Below are 18,629 nucleotides of genomic sequence, written 5' to 3' on the forward strand. Positions count from 1 at the left end.
TAACAGGACAGAGATTAAATTTGAACTTTCATAAATCCAAATTTATAATTTAACCCAGATTTCATTCGAATTAAACACAAATTATATAACCATAAAAGTAGTAGGATCTTTTATAAATAAGCTTGTTTGTTATTTCCCTTTTCTAAGTTCTTTATTGTTTGTTTGTTTTTCATACTGTGATTGACGTAGTGATGTATTGATAATATGGCGCATTGTTGATGTGTGCGTGATGTATTAATAATATGACTGTTGTTCTTGTGTGTGCACGTGCATGAAACCGTTACAAATAAAAAAATTGGAAGTGTAACAAAATATTTGTAACCTTCTAAAAATGTTTCTATACACATTATTATTTTTAAAATTACTATCATTTACAATAATCTGATTGGATCAACCATTTTGTTTATTTAGTAACATTTGTTTATTTCTTCATCTATGCAAAGATTGATGAATGCCTAGGAGCAATTCAACACATTCTTTACACTTCATTATTTCATTTTTATCATGACAGTGAGAAATAGTAGATGAATATGTGGTTTAATATTCCTAAAAAGACTAATATATGTATGTTAGGCCCAACATTATTGTCGCGAGAAATTTGAGCCTCACTTTGGTGAGCAATTACAGTTGTGAGAATCAAGTCAAGGAAGAATGTCATACCAACATGGGAAGAATGTCATACCAAGATGGGTAGATTTACGATGGATACTCAGTTTCAAATCAGTTTCTGTTGTTAATCATCATGTGACAGATTCCTTTTTATTCAAAAGGAATAAAAAAGAAGTAAAGATATATATAAAATTTTTAATTGAAATTGGGAAAGGAAAAGAATAAAGAACATAGAAGAATTCAAAGTTGTACAAACTCAGGACAGGGCTGCCTCAGCTAATCAGAGAGCTGGCAAATCTCAGCCACGCTTCTCACTTGAGTTTACAATAAACATTAAAAACACAACAAAAAAGAAAAACAAATAAACAAACAAAGCTTTTTTTTTTTTTTTTTTTCTTATTTTTCCTGCAAGCACACTGCTCTGATGGTTGTGATGACCACTTGCAGATATTAAAATTCGATTTGAGAGCCAATTTAGGCATTTGGTTTGAGCAGCTTTACAGTTTCCCAAGTGAAATCTGTATCGTCACGGCCGAAATGACCATAAGCAGCCGTCTTCTGGTATCTAAAGTTTCCTCCTCTCTTCAAGTCAAGATTGATTGCAATCATTCCAGGCCTAAAATCAAAATTCTCCTTAATCAAAGCAAGGATATCTTTATCTGGGATTTTTCCTGTTTTGTAGGTGTCTACAAACACTGACAGTGGTTCTGGTACTCCTATTGCATAAGAAACTTGCACGATACAGCGACGAGCAAGTCCCGAAGCTACGATACTTTTTGCTGCTTGTCTAACAATATAGGCACCACTTCTATCTACCTTGGTTGGATCCTTCCCTGAGAATGCACCACCACCATGAGCACCCCACCCTCCATAGGTATCGATGATAATCTTCCTTCCTGTCAATCCTGCATCACCATGAGGTCCTCCAATGACGAAACGACCGGATGGGTTGAGATGGAAGATTGTCTTGTCATCGAGATACTTTGCTGGTATGACAGGTTTAATGACATGCTCTTTCAGATCTGCTGCAATCTGTTCGTTTGTTACGGTTTCGTCATGTTGGGTTGAGATTAGAACAGTATGGACTCTGACAGGGACCATTGCTCCATTGTCATTCTTGTACTCGACGGTCACTTGCGTCTTACCGTCCGGTCGAAGCCACGGGCAGGTTTTGTTCTTCCTGACCTCAGTGAGCTTAGCACCAAGTTTTGTAGCAAGGACATGGGTGAGTGGCATGAGCTCTGGGGTTTCATCTGTGGCATAGCCAAACATATGGCCTTGATCACCAGCTCCAATCTCCTCAGGTTTCTTGGTCATGTGTCCATGGACTCCTTGGGCAATGTCAGGGCTTTGTTGTTCAATATTGACAAGGACCTTGCAGTTGTCGGCATCAAGACCCACATCGGCGGACACAAATCCAATCCCTCTGCAAGTATCTCTAACTATTTTTTCATAGTTGACATTGGCCTTGGTTGTGATCTCACCAAACACCATAACCATATTGGTTTTGGAGCAGGTCTCACAAGCAACCTTGCTCTCCGGATCTTGTTCAAGACAGGCGTCGAGGATAGCATCGGAAACTTGGTCGCAAAGCTTGTCGGGATGGCCCTCATTGACAGATTCAGAAGTGAAGAGGAAGGTATCCATTATTATAAACAGCTGATGATGATACAACAAATGAAATCAAACAAACATACATTTATAATGACCGAAAGAACACAAAACAAAAACAAAAACAAAAACGGCAAGGAGAAGATGAAGTAATTAAAAGAAAAAGTGACCACCTGAGAATTGAAGATAAGGCCTGTAAGGAATTATTGAAAGCGATAGAATGAGAGGAGGAAGTTGAGAGAAGAAAGTGGAAAAGAGAAGGATTTTTATAGGTTAGGTTTAGAGGGAATGAATGCATTAAAAGACTCGGAAGAACCGTTCTTCATTCCCATTTTTCCGAAACCTTTCAACTAACTCATCACTTCTCTTCCACTCTTCCATCTCATTCTTTCTTTTCAATCAAACCATTTTAACTCTCTTTATTTGTTTATATATATATATATATTAATTTTACCGTCTATTTTACATCAATGATATAAAAATGTAGCGTAACAATAAATTTTGTATAGATCGAACCTCTCAACTCTTTGTTTGCTATATATAATTTTACGTCTTTCACATGAGTAAGTTATCTAATTATTTTTAGTTGATTTTCAAATAGATATTGTCATCTTAAAAGAAGTTGTACTATAGATTTATTATTGTATTAGAACATAAAAAATAGAAATTAAGAAGACTCCTAAAAATCTTATTGACCTGTGTTGTATGTTAGTGATAAAATGGCTATACTTTTATTAATGGAATCAGTTACATAGTTAAATTTAATCAATTCTAGTTAAATTTAATCAATTCTTGTATGTCGATATTTACATGTTTTCTTGGATTTAAAGACGTAAGGGTGAATTGATATCTCAGTTGTATCATAGAAAAATCTGTAAAAGTAAAAAAAAGACAAACAAAATGTCACTAATGAAAGCATAGTATAAATGATAGGATAAAAATCATAAAATAGAGATTTTCTTATGGATAGCACATAAAAACGAAACTACCTACAAAAATATAGGAAAAAGTACTTAAATTAACTAGAGAGAATAATAAATTTTAGTTTAAATACTTTACTATTTTTTGAAAATGTTCCAAATTTATGTACGAATATATATATATATATATATTTATAATTGTTGTAGAAATATCCATAGAATTGATATTCTATTGATCTTTCATTGAAATTTTAAAACCTCAATATTTCTGTGATATTTACATTTAGAATCTTGCTCATAACCTCATCTAAAATATTTTGAAAAGTGGTTGAGTAAAAAATGAGCAAACGACGGAAATACGCATTGGTTTGAGTGATGTTGGACAATATTGCATAATACTTTAAATTTGGTGGAGTTGGTGAGTGAGATGAAATATATTTGATGGCAGGTCACTTCATATAGGTTCAACCATCAAATTTGTCAATTCCATCTAAAACATTATATAAGTTTAGACCTAAACTTTATGCAAGGTTGTTGAAGACTTCATGCAATGTCTTGTTCATATATTTTAACCTAATTAACCCTCTCAAATTTGATGCTAGCGTCTAATCGATTTTTAAACTTTAAAAAGCTTAGTATGTTTAATTTTAAAAGTATTTAATAACTTGGTATGTTTGTGATGTGGTCGAACTCATCCATGTTTTAATATTAGAAATAAAATTGAATTTGTGCCAATAAATTAGTGATTTAGACAAAGTGTTTTGTATTTCTCAATAGCCAACAAAAAAAATACTTTTGATACAAACCTAAAAGTTAAAACCCTATTTAGTAGCCCTTTATTAATTTATTTTTAAAAACTGTATTGTTCACAATTTATTACTAGTTTTCATATTTCCTAGGCAAAATTTTACAAGAAAAAAAGAGCCAATTTTATTAGTGTTCACATTTTAATTTTGGTTTTGAAGAAATTGTAAAATGTCAACAACAAAACGGTATTTAAAGTTTATAAACTTAATAATAAAAAATAAGAAGAAGAAAAAGAAAAGAAGCCACGATATAAACTTAAGCTTGTAACTAAACCAATTTTCGAACTCTTCAACTTTTGTAGGCCTTCTATTTTGTCTTTATGCAACTTTGCATTAAGGAGAGGAGAAAAAAGGATTAAGTTTAGGAATATCTTCTTTTTTTATTGACACAGCCAAAACAACTTCAACTACACTTTGGATATATGATTGGCTGTATCAATGTATAAATGCAATTAAACAAACAAGATTAACATCTACCACCGAAACCAGCAAGAAAAAGAACAGGTAGCAGATAAGAGGCCCTTACATAAATTTGTAAAAAGGAAGAAGAAAAGGGGGAAATAATGAATAAATAGTGGACAAGAAATATAATATGATACCTGAGGAAAAGGCAATAAAATGAAAATTTTTCTCATTGGGAAGGATTGTGCGGAGGCATCTTCGTAAGGATTGCAGATTGCATGATGACGAAGGAAGATTGTTATTCTATATTAGCGGTTAAGATTTAGTAGCTGAGGCCAAGTTGAAGTCCAAGTGCGGCATGGATGAGAAACAGTGTCATGATTCCACTACCCAAAATACCATGAACATTCCTCAGCCCAGGATTATCCTGCACATCAGGATAACAATAAGAGGACAGGTATTAGGGAAAGGAAGGGTAAGCATTGATTGGTCGATGATAGTTGTTACCTCAAAAAGTGAAGGCAGAAGAGTTTGTACAGTCAAGAGCGTGAGACCAATGAACCCCGTTACAGCATGCGGACTAGAGATAAGATGGAACCAAAAATTAAGATACTATCAACAGTTGCCTTTTGGCAGGTCATTATGAAAATAGTTGAAAAGCCTTCATGAAAGTGCTTCATATGAAAAAAAAAAAAAAATTTGCGTTTGAAACCTAATTTTTATTGAAAGGAAAGAATACGAGCACAAAAAAAAAGCTAAAAAACTGGAGTCCCACACTAACTATAGAAGGTATTCCCATCCAAAGAAAACCAAAATCCTAAAAATCATACTATTACACTCGGATGAAATACCCTCACAATAACAAAGATTGCTTGCTACAACATTTTGCCCTTTTCACTAAGGGAGGTGCAAAACCAACTCCAAAATTGTTCATAGAAATAACCGACTTGGGGCAGGCGTTGAAGTTGATGAAGTAGTTCTGAATATGGACACAATGATGACAATTGAAACTAAACAGAGGGAGAAAGGGTAGAAAAATTGGTTTATCATTGTACCTCTCAAGTATAGGTTTGTCTGATGTAAGTAGAGAAGTGACTCCACCGGTTGCTCCAAGAGCAAAAAAGAAAAACATCCCGCCTAGAAGCTTTGGATGCAAGTCTTTGGCATAAGCCTTCTCCTCCTGCATCAGTTCAAATACACAATGTAACAAATGGGAACTTATTTTGTAAGAGTAGAAAATGTCTGAAGCTAATATTCATACCACATCGTCAGAGTATCGGATTCGAAAACCTAAATATGTTCCATAGCCACCCATGGCAAAGAGCACAACAGCCTGATCAGAATACAATTCAAAATAGGAAGTTATTGCAACAGTAATTTGAAATTGGATCTATAATATTACTACATTAGAAGCAAAACAAAAGAGAACTTACCATGTTTCCTGGATGGCCCCAATGTACCAGCCATTCAGGAAGATTCCAAGATTTAACAAGCTCAACGAAAGGACCAAAGAGTGACCTCACAGTTCCCGCTGTCATTTAGGTATTCAATTGAAATTCATGACGAGTAAACAAAGATTGCATCTCACCTCAATTAAAAGAAAAGAAATGAAAATAAAATTTTCATCTATTTATGATTTATGTGCATTGTCTAAGATAATAAACATTTTACTACATATATACAAAAGGAAGACGAATCGTTCTGTGAAGAGATGCAAAGGGAGATGTAGATTTCCTATAGATAACTCCTCATTCTTCAATGAGCGAAAACCAAAAAAAGGGCTAACTACAAGATGCTTTGGCTACGAGTAATCTAAATCCAACGACTCCAAATGTTTCTTTTATATTTTCACATGCTCTTATATTTGGTTCCATCAACGTCTGAATCAGACCGAAGCTAGTCCACCAAATGGATTTCAATCTTGCCTTCTTTACTTTGAAACCGCCAGCTGAAAAATCTAGTTTTGAGAAACGAAGGGGCCAACAAATGAAGATAAAAGGTTTTGTGAAAAGAGCAGAATCGGTTCAAAATTAATTGTACTCGAAAACTGAACACAATGCTTCCTTCCTTATGGAAGTGCACAGACACAAGATTCAAACAATGTAAACAAGATTAAGTCTAAACTGCATATCAACGTACCTCAATTCATAAATACAACCATAATGTAACTTGAAGAACACATAATTCATAAATAAGTTCAAATTCACTTTTCACGCGCATGATTTATACTTAGTGTGATCAGCGATACAAGTTTCAGAACAAACCCTTGCAAAAAGTAACCAATCACTCAAATTGAACATAAAAAAGTTGAATAGCGAGAGAAGTGAGTGAGTACCTCCAGGAAGAGCAGCAATAAAGAGTAAAGGAAAAGGCGAAAGAGAATACAAACGCATCTCGCTCGTCTCCTCCTTCGTTTCCTCAAAATCACCGAACTCGTCGTTCCGAGCAAAAGAGGGATTGAACCGAACGCTTGTCCTTAAAGGCAGAGGGGAAGCAAAAGAGAAAGAAGAAGAAGAAGAAGAATTGCGAGGGATTTTGGGGAGATTTAATGAAGTGGAAGGCAATGGGGGAGATACCTTGGTTAAGCAGATGTAAGAGAATGAAGAAGAAGGTGCAGTTAGAGTAGCCATGGAGATGGGGAGAGAGAGATAAGGATGAAGATTGGAGTGTGGATTGCAGAGAATTCAATGGATTTTGAATGGAAGAGACAGTGATGAGTGTGAGAAGAAATGGAGGGAAAGGTCTAGAAACCGACACGCTCATACTTCCTTTACATTCTATCAACCATTTTTTCTTTATTCTTTTTATTACTTTCATCTTTCATGTGCAAATTTGTGACCACCTTTTTCTTTTTCTTTTTGATTATATGAAGGTTAGTCCAAAATGAACTAAGGCTTTTGAATATACAATTTTGCATGACATGCTTCTGTTATTATAATTAAAATTAAGTTATAATAATAAATATTGTAACAAATATTCGAAATAGTAACTAAATTTTTAAATAGCATTTAATCTTTGTTCTAAGTTTCAAATACTTACCAACTTGACTTAACGGACATCAATTTGAATATCTTCCCATCTTAATTGTTATACTAAAAAAAACTTTTAACAAAACTTTTAAAAGTGATATACACAAATATCCCTTCTGCTGAAATTAACCATAGCTGTACTTTATTATTTAACCAAATTTTTGCTCTCAACTTAGAAAAATGCTATATTTATTAACTAAACTATTGTAAAAATAAAACAAATAAAAAAGGCCATGTGATGGAAATTGACTTGATCCTTTTAATGTTATTAACATAGAATTTCTAAATACATATATTTCATTATCGAATTAATTCCTTTTTAGTTGTTGTCAGTCACAAACTTTGCTCCAACGAATTCAAGACGTCCAAAGAGCAGGCTGCTGAACTCTGAACATGCCTATTTCTATTTAAAACCTAATGATTTTGTAAAAAGTCACTTATTTTCAATAATAAGTTGAATTCAACCCAAAAAAAAAAAAAAAAAAAACAGAGTCAATAAGAAAATTTGCAATCCATAAAACCAACAAAAACATTTGAGTATTCTTTTCATTTTTCATTTTTCAGTTTTTGAAAATTAAATCTATTCCTCCCCATTTTATATAGAATGATGAGTCATTCTTCAATTTCGTGATTGAATTCTTTCACAAATTCTAAAAACAAAAGCAAAGAAAAGTTGGAGGAAGAAATGACACCTATATCCCATAGGCTTAATTTTAAAAAACAAAAATAAAATAAAATAAAATGATTACTAAATAAGACTAAATTACTTCTGCTTCTACCATATGTGAAATTAGATTAATAATGTATCTAACAAAGTAACTGAAACTAGTTTAATATTGCACCCTAATTCTAAAGTATAGGCCAAAAAGACATCCTTTTTTATTTATTTAAAAAAGGAAGCTAACCTTAAAATTGGGAATCAAAGAATCTGGGTGTCTGGCAGTTGTATCAACATTGCTAAAGACGTACTTTCCTTCATATGCCCATCTTATTGATGGCATTGGCAACATTCATGGATTCTACCCTATTCTTGCTCAACAGATCATGCACCTTATTAGAAAGTAGCTGCTATATACAAGCACATACATGATTGTATTACAAACTGAATCCTATGGAAGTCGTCCGATTCAACCGACGATTACAAATGTAGCCTCCAGAAGAAATAAGGTTCATGTCCCCCACGTGTGAGTGTCGGTGAGATACTGAGCTAATTCCAGTTTGACCGTGCACGACTTTGTGGTAGTTTGTTATTGGATATGCAACTGAGGTTAAAGTAATGAAAATGTCACTACATATCAGAATGATTCCTACATTATTCAATACTATCACCATTCATTACGACCATGCTTAAAGAGGGTCTGTTTCTATACATTGTACACCTGTATCCATGACGAGTTCGAAACAGTATGCTGACACGTCCATCTATCTAGTCACAAATGATATGTTGAAATGCCTCAAGGGATATTGGTAGGAAGATTAATGCCAATAACTCTTTTTGTTTGGAACCTATTTAAATAAGAAGCAATTGTTTAACTGATGTGAATTACATACAGAAAAGCTTTGAATGGATCACAAAGAACTTTGGGCAGACGGAAGTAATCGAGGATAGAGCAAATTACAAATGACTTCAGAAAAGAAAAGGTCTATTGGACTTCACCCTCAATAAACGTAATATTTTTCAGGAAAAATTCTACAAAATAAGGCTCAGACTGCACTAAACCCATAAGACTTTTGCTTCTTAATTAGAATGGAACCACAAAGAAGTAGCTACCAAGGGTGAGCTTGAGATATTTCCGAGATGGTAAGAAATGTTTTTAAACTAGTAAAGGCACGTTTTAAAATGTTCACAGTAGTTGGTTAGATTTTGAAAATGATGTGTGCTTCTTCGTTACGCACCCAACCTAATAAGAAAATACTCAAGAATACAAAGGATAAACAAGAACAATAAAAGATAGAATTATATGAAAATATATTGATATATATTAATATAACAATGTAACCCAAAGGCTAGACTCTCCCAAATTCCCTCACAAGGAAACCCCACTACAAAATTCTTCCTCCCTTACTCCAACGCCTCCCCTTCTATTAATAACTAAAATTCCTAACAAACCTAATATCTAATCACCCATATGCTCTTTCTAAACACCCTACCAATATTCTCCTAATACTCCTATTAATTCTATAGCTAGGGGCCTAGTCTTCCAAGACTTTTTAATATGAAAAACGAACATAATGGAAAGACTGCTATATGAAAGAGAAGGATTTGTTTTTATTAGCAAGTAATAATCCAGAACTTGAAGTAAAAAATAAAAGAATGAAGCTCCATAAAAGGGATCTCTCTCCAGTTATAGAGTAGATTGATGACAGATTTGAAGGTAATTTAATAGTTAAAATCACTCGTTATTTTCAAGATCAATCCGAAGAATGCCTTTCATCATTCAAAACCAGATCTAATAGCATGAAAACAGCATTTAACTGTGTAAAATTGAACATTAAATTGATTAAAGGTATGTTTTGGGATGATTTTGAACATAATAAAAATGGTCTTTAACAATTTAAGAAATACTTCCAAACATGCCCTAACCGTCAACTTATTGAAGATACATATAAAGGAGGAAAAAAGAGAAAGGAAGGGATTCTAGGGGAAGATTTTAAAGATCCTCATCAAAATTTATGACTTTTATGCCGAGTGTAAGAAAGATATGAAATAATAAAGCAATTGAATTGATAAGGAGCTGAAGGAAAAGGTAGATAATCAAATACCTAAGGCGCCAATTACTTGATGTTATTTTCCATCATTGTATTCATCTTCCAACCCGGAGAATGTTGTTACTTATTGCTCCCTTGGTCAAAGACTCTCTGTGAGGGTCAATCTTCCAGTGTCCATCGACGACAAATTTTATCTATAACAAGTTGTAAAGAGAAAATTAGTAGAGTTATCAATCAAATATGTGGTCCCCAAAAGGTTTTCAACTCATAACCTGTTACCAAGTTGAATTACTCTCAATTAATACACATACATGATGCAAGAATATAGAAAGCAAAAGAATATATTACGATAAATTGTTATAAAAGGAAAAATAAGACCTCTTAAATTGCAAAACATATTATAGAAGATATTTCTATCATAATAGAATGAAATAAAAGATATGCAAAAATCTAAACGATTAGACATTCTTGAACCACCAGAAGGAAAATTTTGAACGCCCCCACAACAAATACAGGTATAGCAAAATGGTCAAAACAGAGAGACTATGCCGAGTTTCACTGTGTTCATTTCAACAATAAAAATAACGTTAGGAAGCAGCTGTACATACAAAGGACTTTACAACTCTAACAAACAACACGTCTTACCAAATAAAAAGTTCGGAACAATATATAATTAACAGGCAATTAACAAATAAAGAGAAGATTAACTAAGAAAATAAAAAAGAATCAGAATAGCAGGTTAACAATAGGTAAAATAGTAATAAGCACAAAAATTGATCATTCAAGAAACACAATGCAGAATGGACAAAAATACACGAACGATATCACACACAACATTTAAAGCACAATACTTATCCTGTGTGATTGTGCAGAAAATAAATGTGCCTATTAGACACAATTGAAAATTTAGGAACCTATTCAGAAACATTTTAAAGTCAAGAGGCCATATTAGGCATGATACTAAGGTTGGAAGTTCAAGATTTATTAAAGAAGGATGTTCTCACCTCATAAACTCCAGGATAAAGCCACAGCACTGTAGACCAATGCCTGTGTTTCCTGGAACATTACCATTGTCAGCTTATATGTTATCCAAGGGGGCATAAAGATGAAAATATTTGACAGGCAAAGGAATACTTTATCCCTAAAAATAAAATCCAAGTCTAACAGTTGAATTTTGTTCCTGGTTGTACAGATAAATTACAAAAGGGGGTCAGCCAAGTTATCCCTAATAATGGAACAAAGCCAAACGAAATCAAGTATTTGAAAGACTGAAATATTGCCCACACCTGAATAATCCTTTTGTATTGAACCAAGCTACCCCAACCCACCTACCAAGACCCCAACAACCAAGCAGGAGGAAGTAGGCGCAAGTTTAGCATTTGATGGCACCCTAAGCATTTGAACTTAGTGGCAACAGTATTTGACAGTAGAGAAAGCTAGTTAAGAAAATCATGACCTTATGCTTTGTAAACAAGATAAAACTAAGGAAAATTAATTGGTAAGACTTCAGGGAAATTGACACAGAACATCTAACTTCTAGAATTCTTGCCTTGGATTTTCATTTTGATGTCTACAAAAAATTAGAGTTAATAAATTGAAGTACTAAAGAATTTAGGATCAGTCTTAAGGATGATAATCCTTTCAAATCATATGTGGACTATATTATGATGTCATTCACTTGCATTGACACATTTGCAGGAACGCCTTAGAGAATCAGATAAAAGATGAAAATTCACTGAACTTTGAATTAACAGAATCCAGATGATTGGACGACGGCTGTGGGTCCATCTTAATCTTATGATGCCAACCATTGAAGCTACCAGCTACCTCAACAATTTCTCCTTCCCCACTGTAATGGATTTGAACCTGATAAATCAGATATCAAGTTTCAGTCAGCAGGCATTAGGATCATATAAAGGAAAGCCTAAACCATATTTACATCTTATGTTCAGCTGATAATGCCTTTTGTTTACAGAAGGAGCTGATATTTCTAATAATAATTCTCACTCTCTCTCTCTCAACAACGTAACAACAATCAAATGAAAAAGTAGTTTTCTATGATACACGGCTAATTAATATTTAATCATTTTTTTTCTTTTTGATTAGAAACAAGAGAAGTATTAAAAGACACTAGGAAAGGGAACAGCTAGGCTAGGCCCCCAAGAAGCTAATAGAGCACCAAATTTTTTTTACCTACTACAACAAAGAGAAGAATTTTATCATTTAAAACTTTGCAGATTTCAGTGTCTTGAATTTAAACTTAAAAAGAAACTTTGCAGCACAACAGGCAGTCTGTGATTGTTTACTCTTTTCCATGAAAAAGAAAGAAAAGAAAAGATAGAAGAAAAAAGTATTATGAACGGATTAAAAGCACCGTACACAGTACCAAGATCTGTGTGCGATCTTGAACATTACAGAAAAGAAGCAAGATATATACCTCCTCCAATCCATAAAGACACTCTTCAGCAGCAACTAACTCTGAATCTCTTTCTAAAATGAGTTTTTGGGCCAGGCTGATCTCTGCTTCAGCCTTGCTTTGCGAAGCAGACAAAGCAAGCTGACAGTGGAATAAACATATAAACAGAAAAATTAAATTGCAATTAGTGAAGAAGAATCAAGAGCGGATGCAAAAGCATCAGCACGAGATAAAATCACAAGAACTGCTAGGTGAAACAATCTCTTCCAATCTTGAATACCGTGGATACCTAACAGATTGACAAACTAGCTTAAAAGCAAATCAAATAAATTAAATATTAAGAAACCCTGAGACCATAAGTTAAAAGATCCGTGACAGTTGACCACTCAATGACATAGAAAATGCAAGAAAAACACATCTTACCTTAAATAGTGTTAGACACAGAAATGATAAACACGGTTTAGGAAGACCGGTTAAAGAAAGTAAATGTAAGACCCCCAATCATTCACATTTACAGAAGAAGGGGTAAAAAGGGAAAAGCACCAAGGATATTGAAGTAGAGGGACAACAAATTTCAGTTGCAAATGTGGGGATCAGGAAGAAAGTTTATGAGGGCTTTGCACTAAAGAGGAGGGTGTGGAATTTCTGAGCTGTGAAGCTTCGGGAGAGGAGGGGAAGGCACACTAATCAAGCAATGTGTCTACAGGAAGGATTATCCCAGTTTCTTGCTTGTTGGGTCTACATGAGTTTGGGAAATGCATTTAAAAACCTAACAGTTATCAGTTAGGAGGAGAGCAATTATATAAAATTTATCTAGCAGGTATTTTTATGTTAGGCTTTTCAATTTTCTAACCCTACAAATTCCTTAACTAACAACTACGGAAATTGTTCACAACGTTTTTTGATGCACAAATAGAACAGTAAGTTGAAGTGAAACCTTTACAACAGAGATTAAAGTCAAGTATCCAAAGTGAATTGCCCCCATCTATTGGTATCCAGAAATTGTTTAGACGAACTTTATTTGAATGCATCACATTATGAATACTTTACACTAAACTAACCATGAAGAAGAAGTCAAATATGATATACCTTGTCCCTCTCAATCTGTTCCTTCAGCTGAGACAGTTCCAGCTCCTTCTGATGCTATAAACAGAGAAGAAATGGCGTTAAAAGATGGAAGTGAAACCCAATACCAAATGGGCAGAACTTCAGACATCCTTGAATTAAGTAATAACAAGATATTTGAAGCAGATGGAATATAAAATCAATACCAACATAAATTTGAGACGATCAATCTCGACTTGATTCTCAGATACTTTTATCTGTACCATAGAGAGACAGAAATCCTTTTTTAAAAAAATGTCAAGAAACTTAATTGATTGAGTCTAGCAATATCTTAATAAAACACTGAATAATGTTAATGTACCTCAGCACCTGACACCTTTTCAATTTGACCATTTAAAGCTTCAGTTGACGGTTGATTATCCCTACAAATAGTCTCGAATGATATGGATTTAGAAAGGTGATGAAATGGTAATTCTGATGAGACTTGGAAATTATTTGGTATGAAAACCAATCATTTGGGCAACCACGAAGACAGCAGGAAATAATATAAAAGACTTTGAATACGGCAATCTTACTGTTTGAATTACTAACCTAATTAATTGACCAACAGTTGTGGTAGACACCTTATCATCAAATTCAGATGCACTCCCATTTGATGCCATCAAAGAACCTCTACTTGCGGTGGTATCTTCTGAGAATGCCTCAACATGGAAGTTTATTTCAGATTCTTCTGCATTTGTCGCTGCAACGGATCCATTGCCTTTTCCAGCACCACTCTCGCTTAATGTGGCATCAAAATTATCTGAGCATCAACGCATTGTCACGTGCTCAACTTCAAGTTTTCAGAAGCACCAGATTATATAAGGAAAAACAGGATAAAACTTATTACAAAACATGTTTTTATCAATGCAGAGAGAGGTTGAAATTAGTGGTTTGAACTGCAATGGCACTTGAAAAAAAATGTGCACAACATAATATTCAAAGAGGATATGAAATGATCGCTAACATAAAATTCCTGGAAATACAGATCATAAATTTTACAAAGACGTACATACAAGAATCAACTATCACTACAACAAAAAATACAAAGTCATTGTCAATCACAAGAATCACAGTGAAGCTGATCAACTGCAGTAGGTGAGATGTACAGAAAATTTTTCTCTGACATAAAACTTTGCAATAGATTGAGTAATTATATAAATCTCTATTAAACAAATAAAAATCTTTTATGAAATAACTGAAACTGAAGAAAATTAAAACATTACAGTTTACAAAAGAATTTGTAGCTAAAGTGAAAAATGAAATAAAGACTTCACATTTCAGAACTATCAATATGCATCTAAATGACAACAATAGTAGAAATAACAAACTAAAAATATAAAATGTAAAAAAGGTTATTGATTTGCATCAAGTGACATCGAAAAGTTTGATTCCAAACATAAACATTAAGGCACTGTTTGAATTGTAACCACAACACCATAGATGTTGAGATAAAATTTCAATTCTAGAAAATAAAACTCTAATCGTTCTAAATGTAATACTATCCAGCCTATTATAGTTGGACCATATGGTTCTACACATATACAGCATGCTAACTAACTTTCAAACGGCATTGACAAAATATCTGCACCATTTATATAGAATTATATGTTGGCAATCAAAAAAATAATAGTCAATGTAATTTACCATCTACTATATCCAGATCTCCATTTTGTATAAATCTGGCCACCTTCTCTGCTAGGGATAACTCCTCTGAATATTTTACCAACTTGTCACTAGAATCTTCATGTGCAAGAGCCCTATCAATATTTAAACCACTAGATCGGTCATCTATGATAGTCATTTCTGCTGATAAGGAGACACCGTCCACACAGTTATCTTCTTTCTCGACCTGTTCATTTGAATAATACAAGGCCTCTTCCTTTGAAGAGGAACTAGGTGTCAAAAGTAGAGGTCCTTCATCATGGTCATGCATGTCAAGATATTCATCAGCTGTGGAATTTATCAAATAATTCTCTTCAGAAATAACTTCAAGTGACCAGGAAGATTCATCGTCCTTATTATTTGTTACCTCACTTTGACATTCCAATGAATTTTCATCATTTTCTACTGATAAATTTTTTGAAAATTCAATTAGCTCCCCAGTGCGGTCACTGCACGTATCACCTAAACCAATATCTGAACTAGTAAAGCAATCTTCTGATGCGGCAACTTCGGTTTTCCTGGATTTATCAGCTTCAACTGTCTCGATGTTCTCATCATTTTCTCGATATGATGCATTGTATTCATCATGGCATATTAGATCAGTTGACAACTCTTCCTCCTCTGATGAATTGGCTGTTGTCGTAGGATCCGAAATGCAGTCTTCAAAACTAAAAACATGGTTGGTATTTGAACTATGAGAGGGATTTTCCAACACCAGGTCTTCAACTACATCTTCTGCCTCGCCATCCTGGCCTTCTAAGAAATACAAGGTTATCAATTATTCAAATGAGAACCCCAGATTTATTAACACAGATTGAAGAATCGTGAATTAACCTGTCAGAGTAATGTTCCCCAAGTCACAATCACCTTCAACCGTAGTGGTTGAATTAGCAAGAAGAAGCTCTCGCATATGTTTGTGACCCCTTCGTCTTACAATATTTGCCAGGTCGGTCCTGAATGCATTCCAAACGGAGCATTTAATCATCAACTAAGAACAGTACTCCAAACGAGAACACTACATGTCTACCCTACAATTCCACCTTCCAAATGTGAAACAGTTACACAGGAATTAAGAAACCTTATAAATCCAGTTTCAAAACATGCAATTCCATTTAACTCGAAAACGATAACACTAAAAAGACGAAACAAATAACCTTCCGTGCTGCGAAAGCTCCTTTGTAGAAGGTACATGATCCTCCGGAAGTCCAACCGATCTAATGAACTCGCGAATGTCGTTGCAGAGCTCCTCATTACTCTTCTTCCTTCTACTAGCCCTGAAACACAAAATTCCACCACAACATCAAACAAAATACGAAAAACACAATATACACATGAAGATACAAGAAACGACGAGGAAATCAACCTGGAATTACTGATTGAACAAGTACAGACGTAAGACTGTCTTCTTGGATGAAGGTGGCCTAAACAGTGAAACTTCGGGTGATGATTCTGCGTATGTAGTTGGTCTAGGAAAGAGAAATTCCGAGAAGAGAGAGAGAGCAACGAATGAAAATGAGAGAGCGTAGCCATGGAAAAAGGAAACTCTCACTACGCGCGAATTCTCATAGTGAGCTCTAAGCTTAGCTTTTGTGGAGAGGCGATTCTCGTTTATGGCGATGACGAAGAGAAATGAATGAAAGTTGTTCGCGAAATCACCACCATCACTATTTTTATGAAGAAAAGGAAAATCTTTTTATTTTTATTTATTTGAGAGGATATTTAAGAATAATGAGAATCGTTAAAAAATGAAGTATAAGAACACGTGTCACATGGCATTGATTTCCTTAATTATGTAATAGAATCTCGTATGAACCCCACCATAAAATATCTAAACCAAAGTTAACTAAGCATTTTTATTACAAAAAAGATGAAAGAAAAAGGAAAAACACACCAAATTAAGGAACTAAAAATTGATGTAATATTAAGCTAAGGTAAACAAAAATATATAGTAATATGAACCGTGGGGAATCCACATGTGGCATATGTGCACAATGCATGCCCCTCAATTGGTCATAAAACTGTCTATATATATATTTACAATATTACTACTCCCATTATGCTTTTAAAACTTTGTACGAAGCTCAATGATACTACTAGGACTTTTTAAATAAAAATGGTACTTTCAAAAGAAGTAGAAAAATATTATGGTCATTTCCCATAAAATCCTATTTCTCTCAACACAACACAAACCCTCGTCCACTCCACCACCATGGATGATCCAACCTCCGCCTCTCTCCGTGTTGTTGCCAACATAGTTACTGCCTTCCTCCATCTCGCCGAGTCTCTCCACCTGTCGACGCTATGTTTGCCTAAATCCAACCACCACGTGAGTTTCTTTCTCATAGTTACGGGCTTCCCGTCAATATGGTTTGGTTAGATTCAGCATGTGCGAGTCTAGCTAATGGCGTAGCGACAACTCAAAGAAGGCATTCACAACAAGACGGTGGTCGTGAATACACAAATGGATAAATGGGTCGATTGAGTTTATTTCAAAAGAATTTATATATATTCGAGTTATTTCACATATAAGTTTATTTCGAATAATCTATATATATCTGCTCTGTCTCGCATCTGGGTGTAGTATCAAGAGGACCACTACGTTGAGGTCTCTTCTCTTTGGGGAGAGATTGATTTCATCTGGATGAGTATGCTGGAAGTCCAGAGAGAGGGAGTATATATGCCTCTGAATAGCGATAGGATGAACATACAATTTTCAATTACGAGTAACATGATCTACCTTTGTTTTAATATATAATGTTATTCAATTAAAGGTAATATGAGATATTATTGTAAATTCATATAGTTTTTGTAATATAATATATGATATTGGTGGAGGTCGCCCATTCCATTGTCCTCCTTGGTCCTTTCTCCGTGGAAGCTGGGGAGATTAATGATTGTTCTTATGGGTTTGAAGTTTGTCGTTGACATGGATTGCGTGAACTTCTAAGTTCGAATCTGACACTGAGGTTGTTGCGAAGAAGATTCAATTGTTGAACTTTTCTTTCTCCCAATTACAGGATTATCTACATTGTTGAAGTTGGTCTCTGCTCTTGTGGTTGCCTTAAGTGCTAGAGGATTTAATTCTATGTGTTATTTTCATTGGCTTGTTCATTTTCTGATTGACTTTCCCAAATTGGATTTTCTAATTCATTGAAAATAAATTATCAGGAAGTTGTAGAGAGTATAAACTTGGTAGTCCTTTTCATCATACTCAAGTTGAAGTTAATTAAACTTAATTGTCAAAGAGAAGCTTCTCTATATGAGAAAGCTATGTGCATTTTTCATTATGGATTCGAAATATAAATCCTATATGCTTTATAGACGTAATTATGTATGTGTTGATATTTTAGTGCAGACT

General features: G+C 34.2%; 3 protein-coding genes across 6 annotated transcripts; all 3 read right to left on the reverse strand.

Moving 5' to 3' along the window:
• Positions 1 to 780: 780 nt before the first annotated feature.
• LOC101222328 (S-adenosylmethionine synthase 4) lies at positions 781 to 2,600 on the reverse strand. The gene is made up of 2 exons (XM_004143226.3): positions 2,394 to 2,600; positions 781 to 2,268 (listed from the first exon to the last, which is right to left on the reverse strand). The coding sequence occupies exon 2, from the start codon at positions 2,254 to 2,256 to the stop codon at positions 1,084 to 1,086; it is 1,173 nt and encodes a 390-aa protein (XP_004143274.1). The 5' UTR covers positions 2,257 to 2,268; positions 2,394 to 2,600; the 3' UTR covers positions 781 to 1,083.
• A 1,623-nt stretch (positions 2,601 to 4,223) lies between these two features.
• LOC101222568 lies at positions 4,224 to 7,220 on the reverse strand. Its single transcript, XM_004143227.3, has 6 exons — positions 6,684 to 7,220; positions 5,782 to 5,879; positions 5,610 to 5,681; positions 5,404 to 5,528; positions 4,856 to 4,928; positions 4,224 to 4,775 (listed from the first exon to the last, which is right to left on the reverse strand). The coding sequence occupies exons 1-6, from the start codon at positions 6,976 to 6,978 to the stop codon at positions 4,671 to 4,673; spliced, it is 768 nt and encodes a 255-aa protein (XP_004143275.1). The 5' UTR covers positions 6,979 to 7,220; the 3' UTR covers positions 4,224 to 4,670.
• Positions 7,221 to 8,130: 910 nt separating this feature from the next.
• Positions 8,131 to 16,937, reverse strand: LOC101203013 (protein PTST homolog 3, chloroplastic). Of its 4 annotated transcripts, none has more exons than XR_969843.2 (14): positions 16,635 to 16,937; positions 16,426 to 16,545; positions 16,106 to 16,224; positions 15,254 to 16,027; positions 14,159 to 14,369; positions 13,929 to 13,989; positions 13,774 to 13,824; positions 13,592 to 13,645; positions 12,524 to 12,643; positions 11,828 to 11,952; positions 11,091 to 11,142; positions 10,141 to 10,280; positions 8,757 to 8,883; positions 8,131 to 8,639 (listed from the first exon to the last, which is right to left on the reverse strand). XR_969843.2 is itself a non-coding variant. In XM_031886553.1 (13 exons), exons 1-12 carry the CDS (start codon positions 16,799 to 16,801, stop codon positions 10,182 to 10,184), a joined length of 1,950 nt encoding a protein of 649 aa, XP_031742413.1. In that variant the 5' UTR covers positions 16,802 to 16,937; the 3' UTR covers positions 8,131 to 8,639; positions 10,141 to 10,181. The 4 variants fall into 4 exon arrangements, 2 of the variants coding, with proteins under 2 accessions (XP_031742413.1, XP_011657669.1); XR_969842.2 differs by having other exon boundaries at positions 8,748 to 8,883; XM_031886553.1 differs by lacking the exon at positions 8,757 to 8,883 and having other exon boundaries at positions 15,254 to 16,024.
• Between the last annotated feature and the right edge of the window lie 1,692 nt (positions 16,938 to 18,629).

Source organism: Cucumis sativus, chromosome 6, assembly GCF_000004075.3.
Source record: "Cucumis sativus cultivar 9930 chromosome 6, Cucumber_9930_V3, whole genome shotgun sequence".
Lineage (NCBI taxonomy): Eukaryota > Viridiplantae > Streptophyta > Magnoliopsida > Cucurbitales > Cucurbitaceae > Cucumis > Cucumis sativus.

Excerpts from the sequence above, each read along its gene's own strand:
- LOC101203013 (XM_011659367.2), bottom strand. The coding sequence starts at position 16,801 with ATGGCTACGCTCTCTCATTTTCATTCGTTGCTCTCTCTCTCTTCTCGG. Across the intron at positions 16,225-16,425 it reads GAGCTTTCGCAGCACGGAAG|GACCGACCTGGCAAATATTG; the intron begins GTTATTTGTTTC and ends GAATGCATTCAG. Across the intron at positions 13,825-13,928 it reads AAAAGGTGTCAGGTGCTGAG|ATAAAAGTATCTGAGAATCA; the intron begins GTACATTAACAT and ends TCTATGGTACAG.
- LOC101222328 (XM_004143226.3), bottom strand. The coding sequence starts at position 2,256 with ATGGATACCTTCCTCTTCACTTCTGAATCTGTCAATGAGGGCCATCCC.
- LOC101222568 (XM_004143227.3), bottom strand. The coding sequence starts at position 6,978 with ATGGCTACTCTAACTGCACCTTCTTCTTCATTCTCTTACATCTGCTTA. Across the intron at positions 5,682-5,781 it reads GGGGCCATCCAGGAAACATG|GCTGTTGTGCTCTTTGCCAT; the intron begins GTAAGTTCTCTT and ends TATTCTGATCAG. Across the intron at positions 4,776-4,855 it reads TTCTGCCTTCACTTTTTGAG|GATAATCCTGGGCTGAGGAA; the intron begins GTAACAACTATC and ends CCTGATGTGCAG.